This window comes from Arvicanthis niloticus, chromosome 12 (genome assembly GCF_011762505.2).
Source record: "Arvicanthis niloticus isolate mArvNil1 chromosome 12, mArvNil1.pat.X, whole genome shotgun sequence".
Classification (NCBI taxonomy): domain Eukaryota; kingdom Metazoa; phylum Chordata; class Mammalia; order Rodentia; family Muridae; genus Arvicanthis; species Arvicanthis niloticus.
In genome coordinates, this window is record NC_047669.1 from 18542124 (window position 1) to 18569298 (window position 27175).

Here is a 27175-nt window from a genome sequence, read left to right on the forward strand (position 1 = left end):
AACAAGCCATTCCAGACATCGTCTCCCTATCCCCCTCTGCTCCTCATCTTAAATGGTGGTGTTCTCCAGCCATTCTCTCCAAGACTGGGGAAGAGCTCAGTGCAGACTGTCTGTTCAGCATGCTCAAGGCTGTAGGCATGATCCCCAGAACCAAGAAAAAGATAGTCATTCTCCCAGAACAAGACACCTTCTCAGCACTGCTGGAAGGGCCTCGTAGCCTGCCCCAGTGGGAACTGAGAAAAGACTGGTCAGAATCTGGAACCAAGTGCAAAACCTTCCCAACAGCTCCAAGCCTTCTAGATGCTAAGATTAACTGAGTGATCTAAATACAAAGGTCCAGAAATCGGGCTAGGAGTCTCAAAATGACAAGGCAGGATACATGCATGGATCGCAGTTCAGTTAGCTGATCATGATACCCCAAACGGACCCTCAAAATGGGGAAGAAGAATAGAAACACCATGTGCTATAGGATCAGCAGCCTTAATGCTTAGTGGTGGGAGAAAAGGCAGTTCCTGAGTAGGATAAAAGTTGCAAAGTGTAGGGAGTGATCAATAACACAGTACCTGGGCTCACCACACTCTGCAAGGCTTTGGGTTACTTGGAAAGTGGCTTCCATTTCTTCACAGAATGGAATTTTAAGTCACAAGCCAGACAGATCACGAAAGCAAATATCAACACAGACGCTTAACGTGTTAACTATTATTAACTATTATTAACAGTCCCCCGCATTCCACCTTGTCCGAGAAATACCACATTCAGACTCATTAATCAGCTTACACATTTAATGAAAGATTTTGACAGCCTCGGGTTGTCATTCCATTTACAAGCTTCCCTGGCATTCTCCTGCACCAGTGCAGATGCAGCAGCATTTATTCCGCTTCAGTCCCGCTTGCAGAAGGCAGGCTTGCTTTCTGGTTGTTTGTCCATGACTCTCAGTCGTGCTACGTTATGGTCTAGACTCTTTATCACTGGTGGGCTTCGAGGTCTTTACGTCTGTAGGACTACCGGGCGCAAGTCCATTTGACCTGAGGCATCTGTACGTCCGAGTTAGGATTCGAAGCAGCGTGGCGTCCTGGAGATGACTCGTGAATGCTGAGGTCGGCGTAGATCAGTGAAGGGACAGTTCGTGACCTCGGCCCGTGAGAGTCCAGCCCGTGCTTACGCGTTGGCTCCCGGACCCTTCTGCTGCCCTGGACGGTCCCGGATGCTGCGGCGGAGTTCCTCGGTGAAAGTGTCCTTGAACCTCGCGGCGCGGCGACGCAGGGAACCCGGGGGCTTATCCGCGAGGGCGCGCAGACGGCGGGCGGCATCGTGGCCGCGCAGCTGTAGCTGTAGCAGCGCGAAGGCTGTGAGTTGCGCCGCCCGCCGGATGGGCCGCGACTCGGACAGCCGCTCCACTAGCTGCGGGTTGTGCAGCAGGGCCGCCAGCAGCCGCCGGAAAATCATCCTTCTCCGAGCGGCCCGGAACCCGAGGCACGGTGTATTCGCCTTCCGGCCGGCCACGTCTAACGACGGACTAGACGGCGCTGCATGATGACGACACACCTGTACCAGGTTCTGTAGCAGGCCGGTCACATTTCCGTTTCCGCCGCCGCCGCCCGGTTCTCCAGGCCGTGGCCGCATCGTGTTTCGGGTTTCTGCATCATGTCGGGTGGCTTACTGAAGGCGCTGCGCAGCGACTCCTACGTGGAACTCAGCGAGTACCGGGACCAGCACTTCCGGGTGAGGCGGGCTGGGCCACGAGAGGGGCAGCCCTTGGGCTCGAATGCTGAGAAACGGTTTATACTTGTCTTACTGTGTCTTCCATCCTGATTTGCTGGGGCCCAAAATGCGTATGACCCAGCGGTGTTTGGATATCACTGAAGCCACTTTATCTCCCAGGGAATCTGAGACTTACTTTCACAGTTTCTTGCTGCCACTGCGAATACCGGCACCCAGAGAGGTGTGGCGGCGACCCCTGTTTGATGGGCTTGTCTTGCTTGGGAAAGGGAATGGAATGAGGAGGTATCCCTGTGGCAGCTGATCAGACACTAGAGCGGGTTTTGGTTTTATCGTCAGCCAAACACCGCCCTTTGGTACTTCGGTCCTTTCTTCTGTAGGACAGTCCTACAAAAAGTTGGCAGTAAGTGGAAGACTTAGAATTGAAGCCCTGTTTGTGGCTGTCTGACGGGCATCGGGACAAGGCCACACGAGTCGCATAAAGGTTGTCTGGATGGCAAAATCCAGTACAGCCAGTGGCTGAAGAGAAGTCTTGTCACGAAAAACAACCAAAAAAATTCAAGTCAGCCTAATTTAAAAATGTTTGCTGTGTGTCTGGTATGAGTTTCACGTCTATCACTTTTTACAGTTCTCATTACTTTGAACAGTTCAACATCAATAACTAACCAGTTTGAATTTAAAGCACACTGCAAGATTAAAACCAGGGGAGGAGTCATTCATTTGTTGTCAAAAGCCTGTAACTCTCTTCAGACAGTAACAGTTTCTGTCATGTGCATTTCCAGTGTATTCTAAATGCAATATGTCAGTGCTGTGTTAAGTGTGAAATTAAGTTACAGTGAAGTTATAGACTGTATTTTACTTGTATATGAGGAAAAAGCAGAAAAGAGCGGCAGTGCAAAGTGCATCCGATAGCTAGGTGTTGTCTGGACATCTGTAGTCCTAGCAGAAAGATCACAAGTTTGAGATCAGCCTGCACAAAGTTCTAAAACCTTGTTTATTTTTTTAACTCGGTGTCTATTGGTCTGTAGATTTCACCTGTTTAGTCCTGTTGCAGTCGTAAAATGTGCAGTCAGAATAAGGCCAGAGTTTTATTCTGCTGCTGCTGCTGGTGGTGGTTGTGGTGGTTGGAGACAAGGTCTTACTATGTTGCCTTAGCTGCCCTGGAACTCAGCATGTAAACCAGGCTGGCTTTCAGGTCCACCTGCTTCTGCCTCCCAAGTATTGGAATTAAAGGAGTGCACCACCATGCTTAACCCAAGATTAAGTTTGAATTCTGGCTGGAGCTACTGTATAGTGTTCCACTCTAGGTGACTCCATTGTTTTTCTTCATGTGTAAAATGGGAATGATACATAAGGACCTACCTCATATAGTTCTGAGAATGAAATAAAACTCTCACACCTGCAGTCCTTTGTGCTTCCCTGGGGTGAATAAAATTACTATTTTCTTGTGTATAGCTGTATGTCCTTGGGTTTTAAAACTAACTTGGAGGGCTGGAGAGCTGGCTCAGAGGTTAGCACAGGCTGTTCTGGAGGACTTGGAATCGATTCCCAGAACCCAAATGATGGCTCACAACATCTGTAACTCCAATTTCAGGGGATTGGGTTCCTAGAGCATCAGGTGTCTCACAACCAGTTCAGGGACTCTGATGCTCTGGCCACCAAGGGTGTGCATCCCCCCTCCCCCCCACACACAGAGAAATAAACTAACTTTAAAACTACAGAGTCGGAAAGATGGCTTAGTGGTTAAGGGCACATACTACTCTTGAAAGGACCCAAGTTGCCAGGCAGTGGTGGTGCACACCTTTAATCCCAGCACTTGGGAGGCAGAGGCAGGCGGATTTCTGAGTTCGAGGCCAGCCTGGTCTACAGATTGAGTTCCAGGACAGCCAGGGCTACACAGAAAAACCCTGTCTCGAAAAACCAAAAAAAAAAAAAAAAAAAAAAAAAAAAAAGAAAGAAAGAAAGGACGCAAGTTTGGTTCCCAGTGTCCACACCTTTGGCTTAGAATTAATTCTAACTCCAGCTCCAGGGAGACAACCCCGTTGTCTTCTCTGAAGGCACCTGGATTCACATGCACATACCTGAAATGCAAACATAACAACATATGCATTTCATCTGACCCTTCATATTCTATGTTTCTTGCTTCTTTTACTTTGCACTCCATCTTGGAATGGCTCAGAGGTTAAGAGCACATGCTGCTCTTGCAGAGGACCAAGATTTGGTTCCCAGCTGCCACCTGGTGGCTCACAACCATCTATATAGCTCCAGCTTCAACTCCCTCTTACATGTCCATACATATAGGCAAAACACATATTAAATAAGATCCTAAAAGAGAACTCTAGTTCCAGAGTAGCCTGGGAGAAGTTTCTAGACCTGGAAGACTGGGGTTCCAACTGGGACAAGCTGTGGTGAAATACGCCAGGCTATTAAGTTTCTCTTTGGTGTTTCCATTTTTTTTTTTAATCTACTAAATGCGATCAGATAAAGCCTGCTGTCTTGAGTGTGTGCTGAGCATTCAGAGGTGATCAGTGCACTCATCTTCTCAGAATCAGCATTACTTCAGGAGTGCTAAATGAAAACTGGGAGACTGAGGGAGTGCCTGAACATGAGTCCTTTCAGCTACTCTCTAGGCTGGATTCCATCAGCTGGTTAATGTCCGTGCCCTCACTTTTACCCTCTGATACACTAGAGTAAAAGTATCATCAGCTGGCAGGTCTGTTTAATCACATCTGTACATTTGTGTCCTTTCCAGTGGAAATACTAAAAGCCATCTAAAATACCATGCTAACAGTGTGGTGATTCATTTGTGTAATTACAGCACCAGGAGGCTGAAACAGGATGCTCAAAGATCAAGACCAGTCTAGGCTACAATCTAAGGCCCTAAAGAAAAGGAGGGTGGGAGGAGAGGGGGCCTAGGGCTGGGGATGTTATTCGGCATGCTACCTTGAGTTTGTTCTCCATCACCACAATCAGATACCATGTCCCTGAAGATTGTCAGGTGTGTTCGTTGAAACCCACTTAAACTCTCATCTCCAGCTCTTTGGCTTCATCCTGTCTTTTAAAGAAAGTGACTTCCTGGACTTGGTGGTGCACACCTCTAGTCCCATCACTCAGAACCCTTGAGGCAGTTGAGTCTCTGAGTTCTAGACTAGCCAAAGCTACACAGTCCTCTTAGTAATCACTAACCCCTCTCTTACACAGAACAGAAACATAAGCATGAAAATCATCTCCAGGGGAGTATTACAAGGGTTACCTTGTGTTATATAGGGTAAGGGGCCTTTCTGATATGTTCTGTCAAAGGTGTAGAATTTAAACTTGGGCCATTAGAGAAGGGTCCAAGGCTGAGGGCGTGGACTGTGCAAGAAAAGGGTATGCCACTCCCGTATAGGAGGTATGGGAGGAGTTACATGCTTTGCCTCTCAATTAAAAGCAGTCTGAGCTGGGCGGTGGTGGCACACGTCTTTAATCCCAGCACTTGGGAGGCAGAGGCAGGCAGATTTCTGAGTTCGAGGCCAGCCTGGTCTACAGAGTGAGTTCTAGGACAGCCGGGGCTACACAGAGAAACCCTGTCTCAAAAAAAAAAAAAAAAAAGGCAGTCTGAACCTTACATAATTTAGAATGAAAATACTTCCAGGCTGGTAGAGTTCTTACCTAACAATCACATCCTGGTTCAATCTCCAACACCACCCAAAACAAACAAAAGAAATATCCACACTTTAAAAAATAGGTATTTTTATTTTATACATATGAACATTTGCTTGCATGTATGGTTTTATACCACGCACATGCCTGGTGAACAACCACAGAAACAAAAAGAGGGCATTGAATCCCCTAGGACTGGAGTTACTGACACTTAAAAGCTGCTAGGTGGGTAATGGGAATTGAACCAGTGTCCTCTGGAATAGTCGGCCTCTTAGCCTATGAGTCATCTTTCCATCCACCCCCACCGCCAAAAACAACACCTGAGGCACAGAAGAATGTGTCAGGAATTAGGATGAGAGTCTTTAATTTCCAAATCAGAATCATTATCTTAATTAGACTTTAAGCGGGGCTGTACATTGTTAGTTTTCAGATTTGTTCATTTGCTCTTGTAATGCTTGTTACACTACAAGAGGAGGGCACAGAAAACTTGAGAAATGGTTCTTTTAACCTCTCTGAGGATTTACTCATGCTTCTGCTCTGCACTGTGTACTCTAGGCTAGGCTGGCGCTCAGCCTTCCGGGAGATTCTCCCATCTCTCCGTCCTGACTCCTGTAGGAGTGCTGGGATTCCAGGTGTATGCCATCAAACCCAGCTTCTTGTGGATTGCAGGGATCAAACTCGAGTTGACAGGCTTGCACAACTAGTGCCTTTAGTGGCTAAGAATCCTCTATCTCCAGCCCTAAGCAAATCTCTTCTTTTAGGCTGCAGTGTTTAACTTAGTCTCTATTTGAATTTCTAGGGTGACAATGAAGAACAAGAAAAGTTACTGAAGAAAAGCTGTACACTGTATGTTGGAAATCTTTCCTTTTATACAACTGAAGAACAGATTTATGAACTCTTCAGCAAAAGTGGTGATATAAAGAAGATCATCATGGGTCTGGATAAAATGAAGAAAACAGCGTGTGGGTTCTGTTTTGTGGAGTATCCTTCTTGGGCATCTGATCTAATGTAGCTGTTGGGCCAGGACACAACTCAAGGGCCTTTTTGAGACAGGGTTTCACTGCATGGCCCTGGCTAGCCTGAACTCTAGCCATCCATCTCCATGTTTCTGCCTCCTGGTGTTAGGACTGAAGGTGTAACGTCTGTGCCACTGCACCCCCACTTGTTTTGTTAAGGTCTTACCTTGTTACAGTCTCTGTAGCTTTCTCTTACTCTTTTCTATGAGCCTGTGCACATACCTTTAATCCTAGCACTCAAGGCACAGGGAGATCTCTAGGGTTTGAGCTCAGTCTGATCTAGGTAGTAATTTCCACAACAGCCAGAGCTACATAGTGAGAATACTATCTGAGTAAGTAGGAAGTGCAGGCAGCAGCTTCTAAGACTAAGAATTAATGAGACATCTATCTGCCCTGGACAGTTCCCATTATTCTCTAAAACATTGGAGCATCATCTTCAGCCTTCTGGTCCAGAATATCTGATAGGCCTTATATGAATTGGGAATTATGAAGGAGAGACTCTGTAAAAAAAAAAAAAAAAAAAAAAAAAAAAAAAGGTGGACTCTCCTGTTGCTCCGACTAGGTCTAAACTCTTGGGCTCAGTCCCCTAGCAGCAGACCGATGCCATCACAATTTTGGTGTCTAGAGTCAAAAACACTTCCTTCATTTCTCCCCTAGACATAAAGGACCAACCAGATTTTCCAAAGTCTTGAATCCTAGGAGCAGTGGCATGAAAGAGCTCACAGGGGACACCGGGAGAACAATAAAAAGCCCCATAAGAACCAGAGTGTTTCCATTTTCCTTGCAAGTCACAGACCAACGTTCATGATAAGTGCACAAAAATGTCTCCCAGTGCTCAGTGATTCTGCTCTGTTACGCATATGGACCGGGCGGTGGGGGCGCACGCCTTCAATCCCAGCACTAGGGAGGCAGAGGCAGGCGGATATCTGAGTTCGAGGCCAGCCTGGTCTACAGAGTGAGTTCCAGGACAGCCAGGGCTACACAGAGAAACCCTGTCTCAAAAAAAAATAAAAAAAATAAAAAAAGTCAAGTACCTACTGCTTACTAGGCACCGTCTGTGTGTTGGATACTGTGCAACTGTAATTTCACCAAATGTTTCCCTGTCTAAAGACAAAGAAGAATCTAGACCAGCAAGTTCAGCTGCTAATTATAATTGCTTAAGTCAGTAATTAAGATTTAGTTTTATTTATATATGTATAAGCATGTCTCTGTTTATGCATGTATATGGGCAAGGTTTTCTTTTTTCTTTTTTTTTTTTTGTGGTGGTGGTGGTTCTTAAATTTACTTGTGTGTGTATCTGTGCACCTTGTACATACCACTAACTGTGGACTAGCACATAGGTTCTGGGAATGGAGTCCAGGTCCTCTGAAAAGCAGGTGCTCTTAACCACTGAGCCATCTCTCCAGCCCCATTTGGGTTTGTTGTTGTTTTGTTTTGAAATAAAATACAGAGTCTTGGTATTTAGTCCAGACTGTCTGTCAAACTCGCAGCAATCCTCCTGCTTCAGCCTCCTGAGTGCTAGGAGTATAACCTGAGCCACTATGTTCAACATGTTCTTGCATAATAAGTTTGTGGTCTAATATGCTGACCATATTTTCTATTTGCAAATCAAAACATGGGCCAAATAATTATTAGCAGGGATATATCTAGGGAATCATGACTGACTCCGGCCTGGACAAATGTTATCTACCTGTCCTTACTGCCCATAAGTATTGTTGGACCAACTTTAAACTGACTTCTACAAAATGAAGTTCTATGTAAATAATCTGGTTAGGTTAGCTTTTCTACTTTTATTTATTTATTTTAATCATGCATTGTATAGGTATATTGCTTCCTGTCTCCAAAATGTTTGAAGAAATGTTAGTGTTCCTTAATATTTATACTCTAAGATACTATTCAAGAGCAGATGCAGAGAATGCAATGCGGTACATAAATGGAACTCGTCTGGATGACCGGATCATACGGACAGACTGGGATGCAGGCTTTAAGGAGGGCAGGCAGTATGGACGTGGACGGTCTGGGGGCCAGGTATGCTACATGGGCACCTGAGCTGAATCTCTGCTTGGGATTCCAGTTACAATATATGTCTTTGCTCATTTTGTGGTTATTCTTTTGTAAGGAGCTCGTATTTGTTAGTTTTGACAGGGTTTGGGGTGGGGGACTTCCTGAAACAAGATCTTGTCGTGTAACCAAACTGGCATCACACTTGAGATCAGATCCTCTTGCCTTTGCCTCCTAAATATTGAAATTACAAATGGGTGCACACCAGGCAAGTGATAATAAAATCTGAGAGTTGGAAATAATAATCTGTACATTTCTTTAAGTAGTGTTATAAACTCATGCAGGGCCTTCCCCCTGCAACAATGTCTAGAACAAAAGCAACAGGCACAGAAATGAATTGTGCTCTAATGCTTATGCCCTGGTGGTTTGTGGACAGCTGAAATGGTTTAGCTATGCCTGGCGTGACTGCAGAGGCAGGTCTGTTGCATCAACATGTCCCACAGTGCTGTTTTATGTTTGTTTTCAATTAAGGTTCGGGATGAGTATCGAGAGGACTACGATGCTGGAAGAGGTGGCTATGGAAAACTGGCACAGAAACAGTGAGTGGGGCGAGCCCAAGTACACAGCGCATGGTACATCAGCATCAGCAGTGATGATGCTGGGGAAGGTTGCCCAAGGTCTCATCAGGGTCTCTGCTGTACTGGAAGTACTTCTGGGTTTCCTCTGAAATATTAAAAGACAGAATCCAAAGAATGCCTTTATTTCTAGTCTTATTAGGATGATTTTCTGTTATTAGGTAAAAAACTGTATACCTGGGCCACAGATGCAATCTGTGCTGATTAAACTGTCAGCTGGATACCACACTTTTAGGGAGATTGGACAAAATGTCAGAATTGACTTTACAAGTAGGTTGGTAATCTTCATGGGGACTGAGATGATTTTCTACATCTTAAATTTTCATGTTTCTCACTGGGGTTTTGCTAGTCTCTATAGCTTTGCTCTAAATTAGGAACAGGTGTTTGTCGACTGGATTTGCTTTTTATGTTTCAGTATAGTTGGCACAAAATTCAGCCTTAAATAGGTCTGGGGATGCCACCTGAACTGTGCTTTATGCATCAGGATACTTCAGGACTTTAGCTCACTAAACACATTTCTCAAAAGATGCAAATGTTTTACTGAACGTTTAAAACAAAACAAACCAAGGACTTTGTTATCCAGAGAGCCTCCGATATCCTACGTACAGAGGACACCATCAGTAGGGATGGGATGAGAACTCAAACACTGCCTTGATAGGGAAGCTGAGGTTGGAACCATTCAATTATTTCTTCCCATTTCAAAAGGACCTTAGAACAGAGTGGGCTTTAGACAGGGGCTTCACCAGGGCTGTGATCCCTGCTACTTGGGAGGCTGAAACAAGAGAATCAAAAGTTCAGTACCAGCCTGGGTACCTTGTGAATCTGCCTCATAATAGAAACATAAAGGGGCTGGCGAAGGTACTGGTCATGGAGGCTAAGGACTTCCTTATTGTGTAAGTGCCCCGGCTTAATCCTTGGGATTAAACAATAAAAGAGTCTGAAAATTGGGAGAGTATTTAACAACAGAAAGGCTCCTCTAGGAATGTCTGTTACAAGTGTTACAAATATTTTAGTCTTTTTTCCCTGAACTTGTTTACTGAGGTCCATGTATTAAGAGTAAGCTAGAGGTTAGTTTCTACAGGAGTCTAGAGATCTTTTTTTCTTTCTTTTTTTTTTCCATTTTCTTTGTATTATATGTAACTTTTTTGATACAAGAGAAGGAAATCTTCATGTTACTTTGTTACTAAAGCATCTTCTAATTCTTACTAGTTTTCCCAGGTTGGGGCAGAGCATCTTTGATGCTGTTTTAAGTGTGGTTCTCTTGAGAGCTGTAACAACTAGAATGCTTAGGAAGCCCACTTGCAAGCACCCAGTGAGGAGACACTTAAGTGTTAAAATAAAGCTTTTTTATACTGTTTATCATACATTCTTTTGTAGTAAAATATAAGTCAGTGGGAATTTTATCTTCTGTAACAAGTTTCAATAAAGTTAGACCAACTAGTGTCTGTGTATATTCCCTCGCCTATAAAGTGGGACATGCTCTGGTGCCATTGAGAAAACGACACACTAAGCAACCAGCGAACGAGTGGAGCAGAAGAGGCCAGACAGACTGCAGGTGATGGAGGGAGATGGGGCTGAGTTAAGAGGTGTGTCTTGGGCTTAAGGATGCTGATTTTTGTTATGCCCCTCTTTCCTATGTCAGAGTATCTGAACTACATCTCACTTTAATCAAAGAAAGTAAGATCTCAGGGAGAATATGTCAAGTTGGGTGTGATGACACATGCTGGTAATCCCAACGCTTGGGAAGCCAGGGGAAAAGATGGTAGGTTGCCAAGGTTACACAGCCAGCAAGAACCTATCTCAAAAGGTATAACCCATCTCTAGCCCAAAGAACAACAAAAACTACAAAGAAAAAAGAGCCAACAGAGATATGTAGGCTAAAATGTGTGAATGAAGAGTAAGAATAGCCATCTGGCATCTCTAAGATTACTAGCTTCCTATACTGTAAGCTAAAGTATAAATGTTGACACTTGGTTTAGAGCTCTGCCAACCAATATTGTGGCCAGACACCACAAATGGCTACTTAAAAATAATAAAATTGGGGGCTGGGGCTAGAGCAATGGCGTAGTGGTCCTTGCTGTCTCCCAGAGGACCTGGTTTACTTCCCAGCACTCATGTGGTAGCTCTCAACTCTGTAACTCTAGTTCTCTGGGATCCAATGTCTTATGAGTACTGCATGCAGCATGGTACATTTACATGCAGAACACTTCTAAGTAAACAGTATCAAATGACTTAGCTGACCTTGGTAGGGCACACTTCTCGTCCATCTAGGGATCACTAGGAGGCAGAAGCAGGAGGTTCTAGAGAATAAGTTCCATGGCAGCCAGAATGACACAAAGAAAAGACAAAACAAATGAACGATTAAGGTGTGCTTTACCACACATGGCAATAAAAAGAAAGCTGAAGCCTGAGTTTGTAGTCACACCAGGCCCATTTTCTACTCAATAGCTGCACATGACAAATGGCTGTGATAGCGGAGGAAGTGGAGCAGGCCCAAGAAGGGAAGGAGCTTTTGTTGCAGCACAGCTCTGTGGGTGGAGCTAGGGAGGGCTTGCAATGGTCACTGGTCTTCAGTGAGCCTTGTCACCACTGGATGACCTTAAGAAATACACTATCCACCACACAATACACGCTATTCAACACAACAGAACACATGTTTATAAAGGCATTTAGTTTTATTTTTCAAAAAAATATTTTGCTAGAAGGGTTGAGTACTGACTAATTTTACATGATCATAATCTTGTAATAAAATCTTTCTGACCAACAGGTATCATTCAAGTGAACAACTTGTCTAGGTCTGTTTTTGTAACCCCCAAATACAATAGCATTTCTTGGATGCTATTCCTCGGATCTTAGATATCTACCAGCCAGGAGGCAGAGCCTAGCACATAGCAAAACTATGTACTTTATAATTGTTGATTAACTTGGTCTCTTAACATAACGAAGCACAGCAGATAAATCAGTGTATTTAATTGACACTATTAACTCATGGTCTCTGACCCACTCAGACCCCCAATGGCTCCTAAGGCAGGGAAGAAGCAGTGAGCCCCAGCTGCAGAGGAAAGGGACAAGTCACATCAGACTAGTACCGGCTGTGTCCCTAGTTAGCTCTGTTACTGTTGCATTCCAACCATAAACTCACGATGACCATGTTACTCATGTTCAATAGTAAACAGAGAATACAGTGCAAAGCCAAAAATGTGCTGTGAAGTTACTGGCAGCAACTTTTCTCTTTCTTGAGAGGCCAAATGAAAGTTAAATCTCCATGATGCCTAAGGAAACTGAAAGATGAATTAAGTCTATGTTGATTGCTAGAGGCTTAACAAAAGGAAATGCTACTGGAAGACGCAACTACAGCCAGGTTAAGTTTGCCCATGAGGACTGGGCAGCTTGCTGAAGGCTCTTCATACATATATGAATAGCTCTAAGTCTGTGCAAGGCTTACATTCATCCCCAGTGACATAAAGTCTGTAGTACTTTATGGGTATCAAAATTCAGTGCCAAGCCAGTGACAGTAAAGCATTACTGCAAACATCAAAAGATTCTGCAATCTAGGATTTGAAAGCTAAACAGAGGTTTACATGTAATTACAAGAAGAGAAAGAACAATTGTGTGATGAAACCACGTCTAACTAATAACAGAAACAGGTATAGAACATACTGAAAACCCCCAGCATGGAGGCTAAGGCAAGCTGAATAGTACAACTGAAGGTGTCCTATCATGCTAGACAGGAAAGAGTGAACCTGGATGGCTTGAGTCTGTTCATTCCTGCATACCTCACAGCTGATATATCAGACAGCTTCTCAGACTAGAGAAGTGGCAACTCAGGCTTGGGGCATGATGACTGTCCCAGGCATTGGTCATGCTGATGCACCAAGTAATCTAAACATCTGGAACGCTGAGGCAAAGGGACTGCAAGTATGAGGCCAGCCTGGGCTAAACAAAAGACCCTGTTTAAACAAGAATCTCAAAGGAACACAACTGTAACTTGTGCACGAATTGTCTGACTGGGGAAGTGAGATACTTCCTTAAGACATTTGAATCAGTCATCTTACTATTGGCTATTTCAGTATAGGGACACCAACAAAATTCCACAGTAGCGTCTTACACATAAATTTTGAAGAAGCTCATGCTGGTATAATTATGTCTGAAAGTCTTAAGACTTCATCCTTAGGTGGGCATGGTGACAGAGACCTATAATCCTAGCACCTGGGAGAGGACTAGGAAATTAAGGACATCTTCAGCTTCACGGTGAGTTTTTTTTTTTTTTTTTTTTTTTTGAGGCTGTCTGACACAGAAGACCCTTCTCCCCAAACCCCTTCCCCAAACATCTTCAAACAGCCTGGCCTGTAATCCTAGTTACTTGGGTAACAGGAATATAGACTGAAAACCAGGCTCAGCCACTGAGCAAACTCGAGGCCAGCCTAGGCAATATCATGAGACCATGTCTCAAAATACAAATATATAAAGAAGGCTAAACTTGTAGGCCAGTGGTGGTGGGGCACTTGCCTAACATACAAACAGGCTGTGTCCACTCCCCAGTGTCCACTCTACAGAGACAAAGACATCTTCCCCTATCTAAATTCTCATCTTCCCTGGTGGTGACACAACCTTAACCTGTAGCAACATAAAGTGCCTCTACCTCAGTCTTTATAATGACCTGAAGCACAAAAAAATGCTGATCTGGTTTTATGCTAAGAACTCAGTCTGGCTAACTGAGGAGAGAAGAGTGCTATGGCTACTGCCCTGTGTCCGTGCTGCTGCTGAGAATCCTGCATGTAAACCTAGGTGATCCAGCCCTACTCACTGCCCCAGGCAGTAAGCCCTACTCAGCCATTTTGCCTTTTCTGTTTTACAAACATCTCATGCCTAACTAAGCTGTTACTCTTGTCATGTACTTGGTAGTTTTCTACTCAAGTTTCTTATGCTTCCCTCCAATTCTGGGAGAAAGAAAAATGGTTTGGCTTAATATGCATCTTACATTCCTTTCAAACATATCACAAAAGGCCAGATTAAAGATGCAAGCTCTACCACTTCAGTCCTAGTCCACAGGACAGGACTACGGTACAGCCTGTTCAATCAACAGGGCAGTTCTTGAGTACAGGATTCAGATTGTTCTTGTGGAAGCCAAAAGATCCCCCTGGGAGACTGAACCACCAGAGAAGACTGGAGAGAACATCCCTCGCCACTGTTCTCCCAGGGACCTCAGTGCTGCTTCCCTCCCCTCTTCTCCCACCATCTGCAAAAGACCATATGCCAGTCTTCTACTTTGAATGTTTGTATTTTATATGCCTTGAAGTAGGAACATTTTTGGTAAATCTTAAATGCCTTGGAGTACATGGGCAGTAACACAGAGAGATGATAACTAGCAAATTACTTCCATGAAAAGCCAAATTCTCATTTATTTAACTATGAGTTTGATGGATGCTAAGTTTTCTTTTACAAGTCAAACCCAGAAAAAAAAAAATATCCAAGAAAATTCAATGTCTCAGGAAAAGCCTTTATGAGATTTAATCTACATATTATAATTCTTAAAACCAAAATGGGAATCGTACTGTAGAGTGTATTGGTATGTACCTATATTACCAGCACTGGGGAGACAGACAGGTTTAGCTTGAGTTTGTGGCCAGCCTAGCTACTGTAAGCTCCAGAACAGCTTGGGCTACATAGTGAGACTCTGTCTCAAAACAAAACAACCCTCCCCCAGATTTTTAAAAAATAAGGTAACTGGCACCCAGGACACTGCCTTTTTTCCCCTCATACCTTCACTCTTCTCAAATCAGCACTGTGCTTGCAAGCACCATATCCCTAAGCAAAACAGCCCCTCTCACCTTCAGAAGGAATATGTCTCATGGTGGAGACTCTGAGGACTATCAGCAAAGCTGCTGCTGGTATAAATGAAATGTGACTGGCTTTCCACAGCACCCCTAGCTACCCTTTATGCCATAGGGAACATCTACTCTGAGCTATGCTGTATCAAAAACATCTTGCATTTTTAGGTTCTGGGGTTAACTTTTAAACCGGTATTCAGTTCATATCTAACTATGTTTCAAAAGCTGCACCAAATCTACTAGGCTTTTTTTTTTTTGTAATACTCTTTACTGCATGCTCTGTCTATATGCATGCGTTTGGATAATAAATATTAAATATGGGAGGGACATATGGAATCCATAAAGTTAAAAATGAAACTAAATTGAACATTTAAAAAAAGTACATGATAGCAGGAGAAATGAAGGGCAAAAATAAATCTGAGGTAACAATAAGTGGCCCAATACCACCAATCTGAAATATCTGTAAAGATTCAGTAAGTGTCTGGAGATTCAAGTAACAAACCATCTGCTCCAACATGGCGCCTTCTGGAGTCCCTGCTGAGTGAGTCTCAGTCCAGGAGCCGACACTCACACAACTCCTTATAGATCCTCTTCCGCACACGAGGCATATCTTCTTGAGAAAACTGAAAAGGCTGCTCTAGGGCGAGGCACTTGCAGTACTGCAAAAAAAGGAAAAAAAAAAAAAAAAAATACTGTCCCAGAGATACCTGAGAGGCATGCACAGCCCCACCCCACCCACGACCTTTCAGACACACACACAACCTAACAGTCTAAAACTGCAGAATAACATTTATGGGTCTCGGTGCTCAGCGGTTAAGAGCACTGACTGTTCTTCCTGAGGTCCTGAGTTCAATTCCCAGCAACCACATGGTGGCTCACAACCATCTATAATGGGCTCTTATGCCCTCTTCTGGTGTGTCTGAAGAGAATGACTGTGTACTCACATACATTAAATAATAAATAAACCTTAAAAAAAATTATGGGTCTTGTAAAATCATAGTGTTGTTTTTAATACAGGGCTTCTCTGTGTACCGGCCCTGACTGTACTGGAATTCGCTTTGTAGACCAGGCTGGCCTCAAATTCACAGACATCTACTGTCGCTTAAAGGAGTGCACCACTGTTTTAGAGCAATGACTTCCAAATGAGAAGTAGCTTTCCAGACAAGTGACTAGCTAGGTATCCTTCCATTCTCCCCAAGGGCACCTTGCTGAGCCTGCACCTAGAGACCTCACAGGGAGAGTAACATTCATGAGGCATGAGGTGTACAGTGGGGTGACCTTCCAAGATCTTTGTAAATCTCTTTTGAGTTCAAGTGTAAAATTATTTTCCCATAAATACATGTACTTCTCTGATGCACTCAGAATAACCTCCCTTAAGACATGGATAAGACCCCCTGTCCATTCTTGTCCCAGAAAGGCAGTTCTTCCTAGTGATTACATCTGCAAATACAGAAACCAGAGTATCCTAGCAACAAAGGGAAAGTGTTGTTTAATACTGTATACACACAGGACTATCATTTATTGTCTTGAAATAAAACAACCAACTCACACACTGTCAGAAGTAGTATTTACCTGGAGCACAAAGACTCCACAGTCACTGTCATTTTTCTGTTGTGGAATACACTGACGGGAAAAATAAGATGACCGTTAAAATAGATCGAGTATCTCTTCACAGAAGAAAACTGTCTCCATGAGTAAATGAGCAAGAGATGAGAAACTCCTCTGTCCCAGACAGCTTGTTTGTACCTCCAGTATTTAAATACCTTACCAAGGGAAGCCTATGGCCACATGAAAGCATCTTTCAAGTGGCAACCACAATTTAAATGTGGGAAACAAGAAAAGCAAATTATAAAACCTCTTACAACCTAATTAGTTGGGCTGATCATGGAAACAAGGGCCCCGTGGATCAGAAGGCATATGCTTGGACACATCGCTCACTCCTCTGTGCTTCCTGGCACAGCAGTGAGCAGCAGCTTCATGCCTCTGCTGCCATGCATCCCCACCATGACAGATGGCTCAGACTCTGAGCCACAGGAAGACCGTTCTCCCTTCATTTGTTAAGTATTTTGTCACAGCAATGAAAAAAATTACCTCATAAAGTTCTTGGAAGCCTTAACATTTCACCTCAGATTAAACAATTTTGTTTTATTCTTTGAAGTAACTCATAAAGACAAAGAAATGTTTCCCAAAGAACTGGTATCTAGACAGAAATATGAAAGACCCTGGAGGGGTGCAGAATACCTGAATGTGCTAGAGGAGAAATCAGTAAATCAGACAATTAAAAAATAAAGTTCCTTTCTGATGTGAACTAGTATGCAGGTGGTTAGAAACATAAAACAATGGCTCAATTTTAAAGTATTAATATTCAGCTCAGTTCAAAGGGGAACTAATATTGATCTTTTGGCCTAGGGTTTAACGTTTGTTTCAAGACCCTGCCTAGAGCATTGGGTCAATAATCTAGCAGACTTGAGTTCAAGGACCAGCCTCTAACAATAGTTCCAACGTCCAGTTTTGTTGTCTATAAAATAAAGATGTGGCTTATCCCTAAGGACCTGCCTGACACACAGGTTATGAGGGACAAGTGAGATCCTTACCAGGAAACAGAACAACGGGAGGGACTATGCATGACTGGGCCCTCTACCAAACAACACAGTGGGTCTGACCTATGTTCTTGGAAAGTAGCCCCCATCTTGGTCCCTTTGTGGACCCAGATAGGCATTTAGCACATGTCTGAGTCTATATGGATCATATGGAAATTACAACTACAAGGTAAGATGCCACTCTCCACCAAAACTCTGTTCTCCATAGAACACCAATGATTACTAATTATACCAAGTTACATGATGCTACCTGCTATCAGCAAGTGCTAGGACGCTGAGCCTGAAGATGAGAAGTGCTAAACAGGTTTGTTCTGAGTTACCTAGAGCCTCCTGGAGGCTCTCCTCATCCCATCTTCAAGCGTCCCAGCAGGCACCCACTCTTGGATCACTGCCTCCCATGCACAGGCTGGAGCTTCATTTGGACCATTCTTACCTTTGTGACAGCAGTCTGCCAACCCTGAAGAAATTCAGGTCTATTTTTTTCTCTGGCTTCAGTCAGCAAATACTTTCTTATATTCTGGTTAAAAAAAAAAAAAAAAAAAAAAAAAAAACCACAACACATATGTTGTTCTCTATTAGTTGGTGACAACATGGACCCTGTCCACCACCAATTAGGAGGTCTGTACAAGTGGGTGACGTCTATATTTGAGAGCTTCCAGCTGGAACTTTACTTCTGAGCTTTCCCTCATGCCTGTCCAGTGTCACTCAAGACTAAACACTGGATTAGAACACCTTACCAGTCAACTTCCTACATTTGAAACCTTGTATCTAAAGACAGAAAGCGAGCATAGCGGAAATCATTAGTAACAAGTTAAGTGAAGAACATCCCAGCTCTCTGTCCATTTCTCAGGCCCTTTCCCAGCCCTTACTCAGTTGTAGAGATTCAGTTAATTAAATATCACAAACATTTTTTTCAAGTCCATCACTTACCCGCTAACTTTATGACCTGTAGTTATTTCTTTAATGGCGGTGCAGATCACCATGTATATGGTAAACCTGGACTGGACCACTGAGCTACAGCTCCAAATCTGACACTAACAGATTTTATGATACATTTACATTTATCAAGCTGTTCCTTAGTGTTTTTTTCTTCTTCTCTGTAAGAAGGCCTTCCCTACTCTGTGAATGAATAAAACGCCAAAATGTAACCAGGTTTTCATGGTTTGTTTTTCTTTTGAGATAAGGTCTCACTATGTAGCCCTCACTGGGTAGAATTCATAGATCTTGTATCTGCCTCCTGACTGCTGGGATTAAAGGCATGTACCACCAAGGCCAGCATGTTAATGTTTTTTTTTATCTGTTCTTATAATTAATATAATGCAAGCCTATAACTTTTAAATATAAATATAATTTTATATTTATATAAATAACATTTTAATTGTAAACTTTTCATAACATGCCTTGACATCTAACAGATGAGTCTGCCTTCACTGTTTCAAGTTCATGCTCATAGTTCTGCAGTGTGAATTCTAGGAGAAGCTCATTGGGCCTTTCAAAGTCCTGTTAGTGGGCTGGGGATGCAGCTCAGTGGGTAAAGTGCTTGCCTAGCATGCACAAAGCCCTGGATTCAACCCAACACCATGTAAAGCAGGTATGGTGACACACACCTGACATCTCAGCACTTAGGTGGTAAGGGCAGGAAGACCAGGAGTTCAAAGATATCCTTGGCTACATAGCAAGTTGACAGTCAGCCTGGGCTATATATTAGACTTGGTCTCAACACCAAGCATGGTATTGTAAACTGTAATTCTAGGACTTGGGAGGCTGTAGGCAGGATGATTATATGTTTGATGCCAGTATGGGCTACATAGGAGACCTTTAATCAATAGAATAAAAAAAAATCTTGGCAAACTGATGTGATGAAAACTGCAATTTTTGTTTGGTGAGAACTGAACTCTTCTTAACATTGAGTCTGCTTGATTCTCCAAATAATTAAAGCTCTAAAGTCTTCACCCTAAAGGCTTTTTTGCACATCCCTACTACAGTACACCCAGATGACAGGCTCCATTACTTTAGTAAATAAATTCTTCTCCCCCGCCCCCTTTTTTTTGTTTGTTTTGCTTTCAGGGTTTCTCTGTGTAGCTCTGACTGACCTGGAGCTCACTCTGTAGTCCAGGCTGTCTTTGAACTCAGGGATCTGCCTGCCTCTGCCTCCCAAGTGCTGGAACAAAAGGTGTGCACCCCCATGCTTGACATAAGGCATACTCTTCATTATGCAGAAAACCCAGGAAAGCTGAATGTGCCTCCCATCTTGCTACACTCTTGCTGGTATCAGCTGAACTCTACAGGGTGTGAGGATGTAGAACTGTAATCCCAGCATTTGGGAAGCAGAGGCAAAACACCAACAAGTTCAAAGTTATCTGGCCAGTTTGAGAACAACCTGGGCTATGTAAGATCATGTCTTTACCTGAACTCTTTAGTATTTTGTGTTAACATATTTAGAAGATTTGAAGTAATATTAGCTCTAAAAGAAATGAAGAAAAAATAGTTTCTAAGCATACTCAAGCATTTTTTTAGGGAAAGGAAAAATTGTATTTTTCTGCATTTCCTTAAAAAATGCTGACCCCAAATAGAGCACACCTCTCCAAAGGGGGCCTCAGCCCAGACAGCTCAGTCGCCCTGCCCTGAACACTGTCCCCTAGTCACCCTCAGAGCAGCTGCTAACTTCTACTGCTATCTAGAGCTTTATCATTATCAACCACAGATAAAAATAAAACCAGCAGAATATTAACTTACCTCTACACAAAATTTAAAATGAATGCCTTGGGAATCATAAAATGAAATAATCCGACTGGAGAGTGTCACGGTAATGAGAGACCAGTGGACCTCCAGGTGGATGGGAATCAACAGGAGACTCTTTTTAAACAAGTCCACCTGGTTAAGAGAAAGAAAAGAAATAGAGCCATCACTACAGAACCAACAATGGTGTTCACATATTGCCCTTTGACCTGCTAAAATCATAAAGTGGGGAAGTGGTGAAACAGAACTTGAATCTATGTCTCACTTTTTTTCCCCTTGCTTTTGGTTTTTCAAGACAGAGTTTCTTTGTGTAGCCCTTGCTGTCCTAGAACTTGCTCTGAAGACCAAGCTGGCCTCAGACTCACATAGATCCTTCTGCCTCTGCTTCCCAAGTGCTAGGATTAAACGTGTGCACCACCAGCAAAATCATCAAGTTTCTTATGTCTCAATTTAAAGCCCATGTTGTAATTACTAAGTTAAAATATTAAAAAGAGGAGTGGAATAGAAAAGCATTACTTCTATTTTTAATCAACCCACAGAACCGAGGCTTGTCAACTGTTGGAAACGACTCAGCATAATTCTTATTCATATGTGGATGTGCATGCATAATATGTGTGTGTTCAGAGAACAACTCTGTGAAGTTGGTTCTTCCACCTTTATGGGGTTCTGTTTGTTTGTTTAAAACTATTTGCTTTAATAAAACATGCAATCTTATGTAAATCTGAAATTCAAAGTTTGGTTCTTCTACTTCTGTTTTGTCAGTTTTGTTTCTCCTTTTATGCCCTGATTTCCTAGAGTATAACATGTAGAAAACATGTTTCCTTATACAGTTCTAAATAGGAAGAAAACATGAAGCCAGGAGGTGATGGTGCCTGCCTTTAATCTCAGCACTCAGTCGGCAGACGCAGGTGGATCTCTGTTGAGTTGGAGTCCAGTTTTGTCTATAGAGTTAGATCCAGGACAACCAAGGCTATACAGAGAACCTGTCTCAAAGAGACAGAGACAGACAGATATGAAAACTCATACAAATGTGCTTCAGCATACTTTAGCCAGTCTTGGCTATTATTATCATTCCCACGTGTTCAATATTAAAATGGAGAGAATGTTCTTGATAATAATATATGCCCTTTAGCTCAAATATATCCTTAAAATCCTAGCATGCCCTTATTTCATAAAACATGTCTTCTCAATTTTCAAAAGGTTCTTTGAACTCCACACCTGTATCATGGCATTTGGGTATCCACACACTGACACACAATAAATAAATCGATAATTAAAAATTCCAAAGGATCAAAACAAAACAAAAGAATTAAAAAAATTTTCCAAAGGATAACAAACTTTAAAAACACTTGTAAAAAATGAGTTAGCTGGGCATCATAGCACTTCCATGTGATTCCAGCATTTGGGAGGTAATAGCAAGAGTTGTGGTTCAAGGTCATCCTGTGATACAGGCAGAGTTCAAGGAAAAGTGGACTGCAGGAGACCCTATCTAAAAGGCAGTGAATAAAAAGCCTGGCACGGTAGCTCATGTCTATAGTAAAAGAACTATGCATTCAAGGGATGTCTGTTTAACTCCATACAATCCTATCTTAAAGTAAAAGTTTCGGGGCCATAAAGATGCTCGCTGTGCCTGATGACAAGTTCTGATCCCTGAGAACCCACCTAAAAGTAGGAGAAGAAAACCTAGTCTACAAAGTTGTCCTAGGACCTTGCTGTGTGTGCTGTAACATGCAGGCACCTGCATACAGACCAACTAACACACTGAAACACATAAAGAAATACAATTTTAAAACTTAAAATGCTCTTTCATATTTTGTTATTACTTTTATTGTCGTCTTTTCCCCTATTTGTATCTTTTGTTAACTTATTTGCTTTCTGGAATTGCATTTGGTGACTACTTAGTAATAATGAGATTTGAAGACATTAGTTTTTTTCTCTTCTGTATTTGGGAAAAACCTTGAACTCACTGTGTAAATTCCTTGGATCCTCCTGCTTCTACCTCCTTAGAGTCAGGATTATTAGGTGTGACCCTACAAGGCTCCTTCAAAGCTTCAGTTGTCTTTTTGAAATTCATGTGATCTGTGTCTCAGCACATGTGTCTGTGTACACGTTGTATACAGAGCAGGGGCTCAGCCATGCGCACAGAGGTCCAGCATCAGCTGTCTTTCTTCCATTGCTTCTGACTGTGTGAGACAGAGTCTCTTCCTGAATCTGAAGCTCTGTAAAAGTCCCCATGCCTGCACTGTAGGGAACTTATCCACGCAGCCTCCCTGGCTGCCACCCTTGATCTTCTGGTCCTTAATTTTCAATTGGATTCATAGTAAGAGGAGAATGTTTCCACAACTTTCTAGTGGACAAGTATAAGATCAGTTCATACAAATGTCCCTTAGGTACAAAAAAGTAAACAGATGCAGCTGGGCTGGAAACAAGTTCAAGGCTAGCTTGGGTCCATACATACCGTGAATCTATATGGGAAATAAAGGGGAACCAGAGAAAAACATAGATTCTGTCTTTAAAAAAAACAAACAAACAAACAAAAAAAAAAAACAAACAAAAAAAACCCAAAAACTTTAAAAAATGTTTCTCCTTTTGTTCTGATTTTTGGAGCAGGGTCTCTATGTAGTCCTGGCTGTCTTGGAACTCAATACACACTCCATCTGCCTCAGCCTCCCCAGGGCTGGGATTACATGTGTTCTGGCACACCTGATGGCTTTTGCACTTTAAAATATGTATTTTTGTGTGCACAGACAGTGCATGTCACAGGACATGGTCAGAGGACATCCTGTGAGTCAGTTTTTTGCTTCAACAACATGGGGTCCAAGGACTGAACTCGGGTCCAAGTGTCAGGGCTGAGGATAACCATGTTACCAGCTGAGCCATCTCACTTTTTAGGGTATAATGTTCTACAGTGTGGCAATGCAATCATATGGAATGCTTATGTGTTGTCTACTAGGTTATTCAATGGGAGATGTCATTATATACACTTTATGTTTATTAGTGTGTTTCTGAAGGTGCTGTGTATACAAGCATGTAAGTGTAGCTGTCTGAAAGGGTCAGAAGAGGGCACTATGTAGACCAGGCTACCCTTGAACTCTCAGATTCACATGTCTCTCAGTTTGGAGCGATGGGATTGAAGGCATGTACCAGCACAGCAGCTTCACTTCGGTTGGCTTTGCACTTTAGTTAAGTATCAATTTATTTTCAAGCACCCATTTTCATATTATTTTGTTAGTTTCTTAGCATTTAACACATGGTTGGAATTTTTTTTTTTTTTTAGTTATCCTAATTTGAGAATCTAGAGAATAGAATAATTTATTTTCATTTAACAAAGTATATAAACAAATATATATTTTTCAAATACTTCCCATGAACATATGCTTTTTCCACCAAGAAAACCATTTATTCTGTTTATAGCATTTGCTCACCTCTATCTTCCAGAGCTGTGTAAAATTTCCAGCTGAAATACATCCACATATATGTGATATGCAATATATACATAAATACACATATGCTCTGTTGGGACAGAACCCAGAGCCTCCCACGTAGTAGCATGTCCTTTACTACTGAGCTGTATCCCAGGCCCCTGCATCTGTACTTTTAGTTCTACCAAATCCTAAACAGTGGGCTGCCCACCACAGCTCCTCTAGTGAGAACTCCTTCACACTTGCTCTCCTTCAGCCACACAGAGGACACCATCAAAGTGTGTGCACTTCACCCACATCACATTTATCTGTTCATGTCTTACACCTGTCCTGCTATCACTCTAGGTCCTACAAGCATCCCCACCCCCATCTTACCCCCATCAAGTCTGATATTCTTCAGGGTTCCTGGAACAAACACTGAATCTCACCCAGAGCTCTTTAAAAGATTCCTACTCCATTTACGGGAAAGTAAACAATGCAGCCTGGAAAGCTGAGGCAGAAAGATGGTTAGAGGCCAGCCTGGGCTATATAGTGAGAGAGAAAGTAAAGAATGGCAAGGGGGAAGAGAAGAAGAAAAGAGGGGAGAGAGAAAGAGAGAGAGAGAGAGAGAGAGAGAGAGAGAGAGAGAGAGAGAGAGAGAGAGAGAGAGAGAGAGAGAGAGAGAGAGAGAGAGACAGAGAGAGACAGACAGTATTGGGGTGGGGTAGGGGTGGGGAAATCAGAGAAGCAGCAAAAATGAAAGAGAACTAAATGCACTGGACTTAAGTTAATGAGGTAATTTAGGGGAAAGCCCAAAGGAGATGGGGACTGATTGCCAGGGAAACCACCTATGGCCAAACAGTAAGGACTCTCAATCCCAACCTTCTACTTCAGGAGCCAGGGAAGGGAGAATGAACAAAGTGAGAGGGTCACCAATGGCTAATGGTCTCTAAGCAATCATGCCTACATAGTGACCTTAGAGTTAGTAGTGTTTGGGAGCCAGGCATTATCCCAGCACTCCCTCAGGAGGCAGAGAGGGGCAGAGGCAGTGCTGCACAGAGGCAGAGAAGCAGAGAAGACAGAGAGGCAGATCTCTCAAGTTTGAGGCCAGCCTGGTCTACAGAGCTAGTTCCAAGACAGCCAAGGACATATATGTCTAAAAACAAACAAACCAAAGCCATACTCCCCTTCCTTCTTTCTGTTCCGCAGTCTTCACAAGCAAGCTCCATGAAGCATTCTCTCATTAGCTTTCATTTACTGGGCCATGAGACAGAGCAAAGCTGTCTTCCTCAGCTACCACCTAGAAAAGTGCTCAGCAAACCTCAGCTAGGGAAGGGCTCAGTGGTCACATGTTTGCTCTGGACTGATCCCCAGGCTAGAATGTAAAAAGCTGGGTGTGTAGGCACAGCTACAATCCCAGCTCAGGAGAGACTAAAATAGTTATATTCCTAGAGCATGCTGGCCAAACAGTCCAGCTTACATGTCAAAATCCAGGGCAGTAATAGACCCTGTTTCAAAACACAAAGTGGGCTAGGAACAAACATGCTTTTAATCCCAACACTGAGAGGTAGAGGCAAGTGGATCTCTACATACTGAGTTCCAGGACATCCAAGGTTATGTATAAACCCTGCCTCAAAAATAAACAAGCCAAAAAGCAATATAGATGGCTCCCTAGAAGAACAATACCCAAAACTGTCCTCAGGTCTCTACATACATGCGCGCACGCACGCACACACGCACGCGCACACACACACACACACACCCCAAAGGTAGGGGAATTTATTAAATGTTTAAAACCTGAATTTACTCTAAAACCAACTGAATTCCACAATATGGTTAGAACTAGAAACAGTACTAGAACAATAAGATCTTAGGTCTTATTTTTTGAGACATGATCCAGAAATCCTGGCTGGCATTGCATTTACACCACTCTTACACCTTGGCCTTCTGCATGCTAGGATTACAGATCCATGGCCTCCACACCCAGGTTCCTAGAGTGTGCTGTCCCCGTGTCTAGGTGTCTACCTTCACACCCTCACAGTCATTCACTGCTCTGGAATTACTCTATAAAAACAATGCCTCTCAAGAAAAGTTCACCCCAGTAGAGAGAAGGGACAAAAAATACATTCTACAAACCAGACAGTGAAGTATACTGGGAAGCAGAAAAAATAAAGGGTAAGAGGGGCCAGGAGCAATGGGACAGTTCTGTCCCATCATGGGACATGCACTGGGGAGCCAAGCCAAGATAATGATGAGTTCCAAGACCAAACTGGGCTACACACAAAGACCCTAGGTTTGCAGAAGAGAAAAGAAAACAAAAAAATAAGTGAGAGAGTGATTATAGAGAGGATATCATAATGCACACAGGAAATATGAGAGAGAGAAGAGAGAGAGACAGAGAGAGAAGAGAGACAGAGAGAGAGAGACAGAGAGAGAGACAGAGACAGACAGAGACAGAGAGAGAGAGAGGAAAAGAGAGGGAGAGAGAGAGGGAGAAATTATAGAGAAAGAGTATACTGCGCACAGGAACTTGGGTGTTGCAAGAAAGCAAACACACAGCAGCATATAACTGAAGGAGGGACAAATGGGGTGTGGTTTAACCTTTGGTTTTCAAATGATCAATCCCAGAAACATAACTATTGCCGTTCAACTCTGAGAAAGCTTAATAGAAGCTGGAGCTGAGCAGTGCTCTTGAACGCCTTTAGTCCCAGCACTCAGGCAGAGGCAGGCAGATCTCTGAGTTCAAGGCCAACCTGGTTACACAGCAAATTTGAGGACAACCAAGGCGACACTGAGAAACCCATCTCAGAAAAACCAGCACCAACACGGCGGTTGTAATGTGACTAGAGGGCAGGGACAGGAGCCACTTCTGCACAGCATCCACAGGGCGGATCATGACCACCTTACCTCCACCTCCAGAGCATCTTTGTTTTTATTAATTTGTTCATTCTTATTTTATGTGCTGAGCGTTTTACCTGCATAATGTAAATATTCTACATCTATTCCCAGTGCCCCAGGAACTGGGGTCACAGATGGTTGTAAGCAATCACGGGGATGCTAGAAACCAAGCCTGGGTCCTCTGCAAGAGCAGCCAGTGCTCTTAACCAGAGCCAGCATCACTCTAGCACCATTAAAAATATTAATAGAATTAAATTAAAATTCAGCCAGGCAGTGGTGGCGCACGCCTTTAATCCCAGCACTTGGGAGGCAGAGGCAGGCGGATTTCTGAGTTCGAGGCCAGCCTGGTCTACAGAGTGAGTTCCAGGACAGCCAGGGCTACACAGAGAAACCCTGTCTCAAAAAAAAACAAAAATAAATAAATAAATAAAAATTAAAAATCTTTAAGAAATTAAAAGCATGTCTTTAATTTTTGGCATTGTTAATATTTTATCAGTTTAAAATATATTTACTACAAGAAATAGTAACTAAAACCCATAAGGCTTATTATCAATGGCTTAAAATTCCACCTAGCTGAGGTATCAATTTATATAAAAGCTTAATTTTACTAAAATTAGCAATCTCATGAGCATCTTCTTACAAATCTTTCTTTTTCCAGGTTTCTTTAAAAAAAAAAAAAGAACCTGGTGATTG

At 42.8% G+C, this 27175-nt stretch overlaps 3 protein-coding genes across 5 annotated transcripts in view; 1 reads left to right on the forward strand and 2 right to left on the reverse strand.

Annotated features, from left to right (window-relative positions):
• Window positions 1-768: 768 nt before the first annotated feature.
• Ncbp2as2 (NCBP2 antisense 2 (head to head)) lies at window positions 769-1623 on the reverse strand. The gene has a single exon (XM_034514976.2). It carries the CDS (start codon window positions 1621-1623, stop codon window positions 1159-1161), a length of 465 nt encoding a protein of 154 aa, XP_034370867.1. The 3' UTR covers window positions 769-1158.
• Window positions 1582-10454, forward strand: Ncbp2 (nuclear cap binding protein subunit 2). Its single transcript, XM_034514975.2, has 4 exons — window positions 1582-1722; window positions 6161-6342; window positions 8267-8405; window positions 8910-10454. The coding sequence occupies exons 1-4, from the start codon at window positions 1645-1647 to the stop codon at window positions 8979-8981; spliced, it is 471 nt and encodes a 156-aa protein (XP_034370866.1). The 5' UTR covers window positions 1582-1644; the 3' UTR covers window positions 8982-10454.
• A 1215-nt stretch (window positions 10455-11669) lies between these two features.
• The window catches only part of Senp5 (SUMO specific peptidase 5), a 36520-nt gene continuing 21014 nt past the window's right edge, over window positions 11670-27175 (reverse strand). For all 3 annotated transcript variants that reach the window (XM_076942786.1, XM_034515043.2, XM_076942785.1), the window contains exons 7-10: window positions 20181-20318; window positions 17878-17961; window positions 16417-16467; window positions 11670-15503 (exon numbers count right to left, since the gene is read on the reverse strand). In XM_076942786.1, coding sequence (XP_076798901.1) covers window positions 15393-15503; window positions 16417-16467; window positions 17878-17961; window positions 20181-20318 — 384 coding nt within the window. In that variant the 3' untranslated portion in view covers window positions 11670-15392. The remainder of the gene's footprint in view (window positions 15504-16416; window positions 16468-17877; window positions 17962-20180; window positions 20319-27175) is intronic.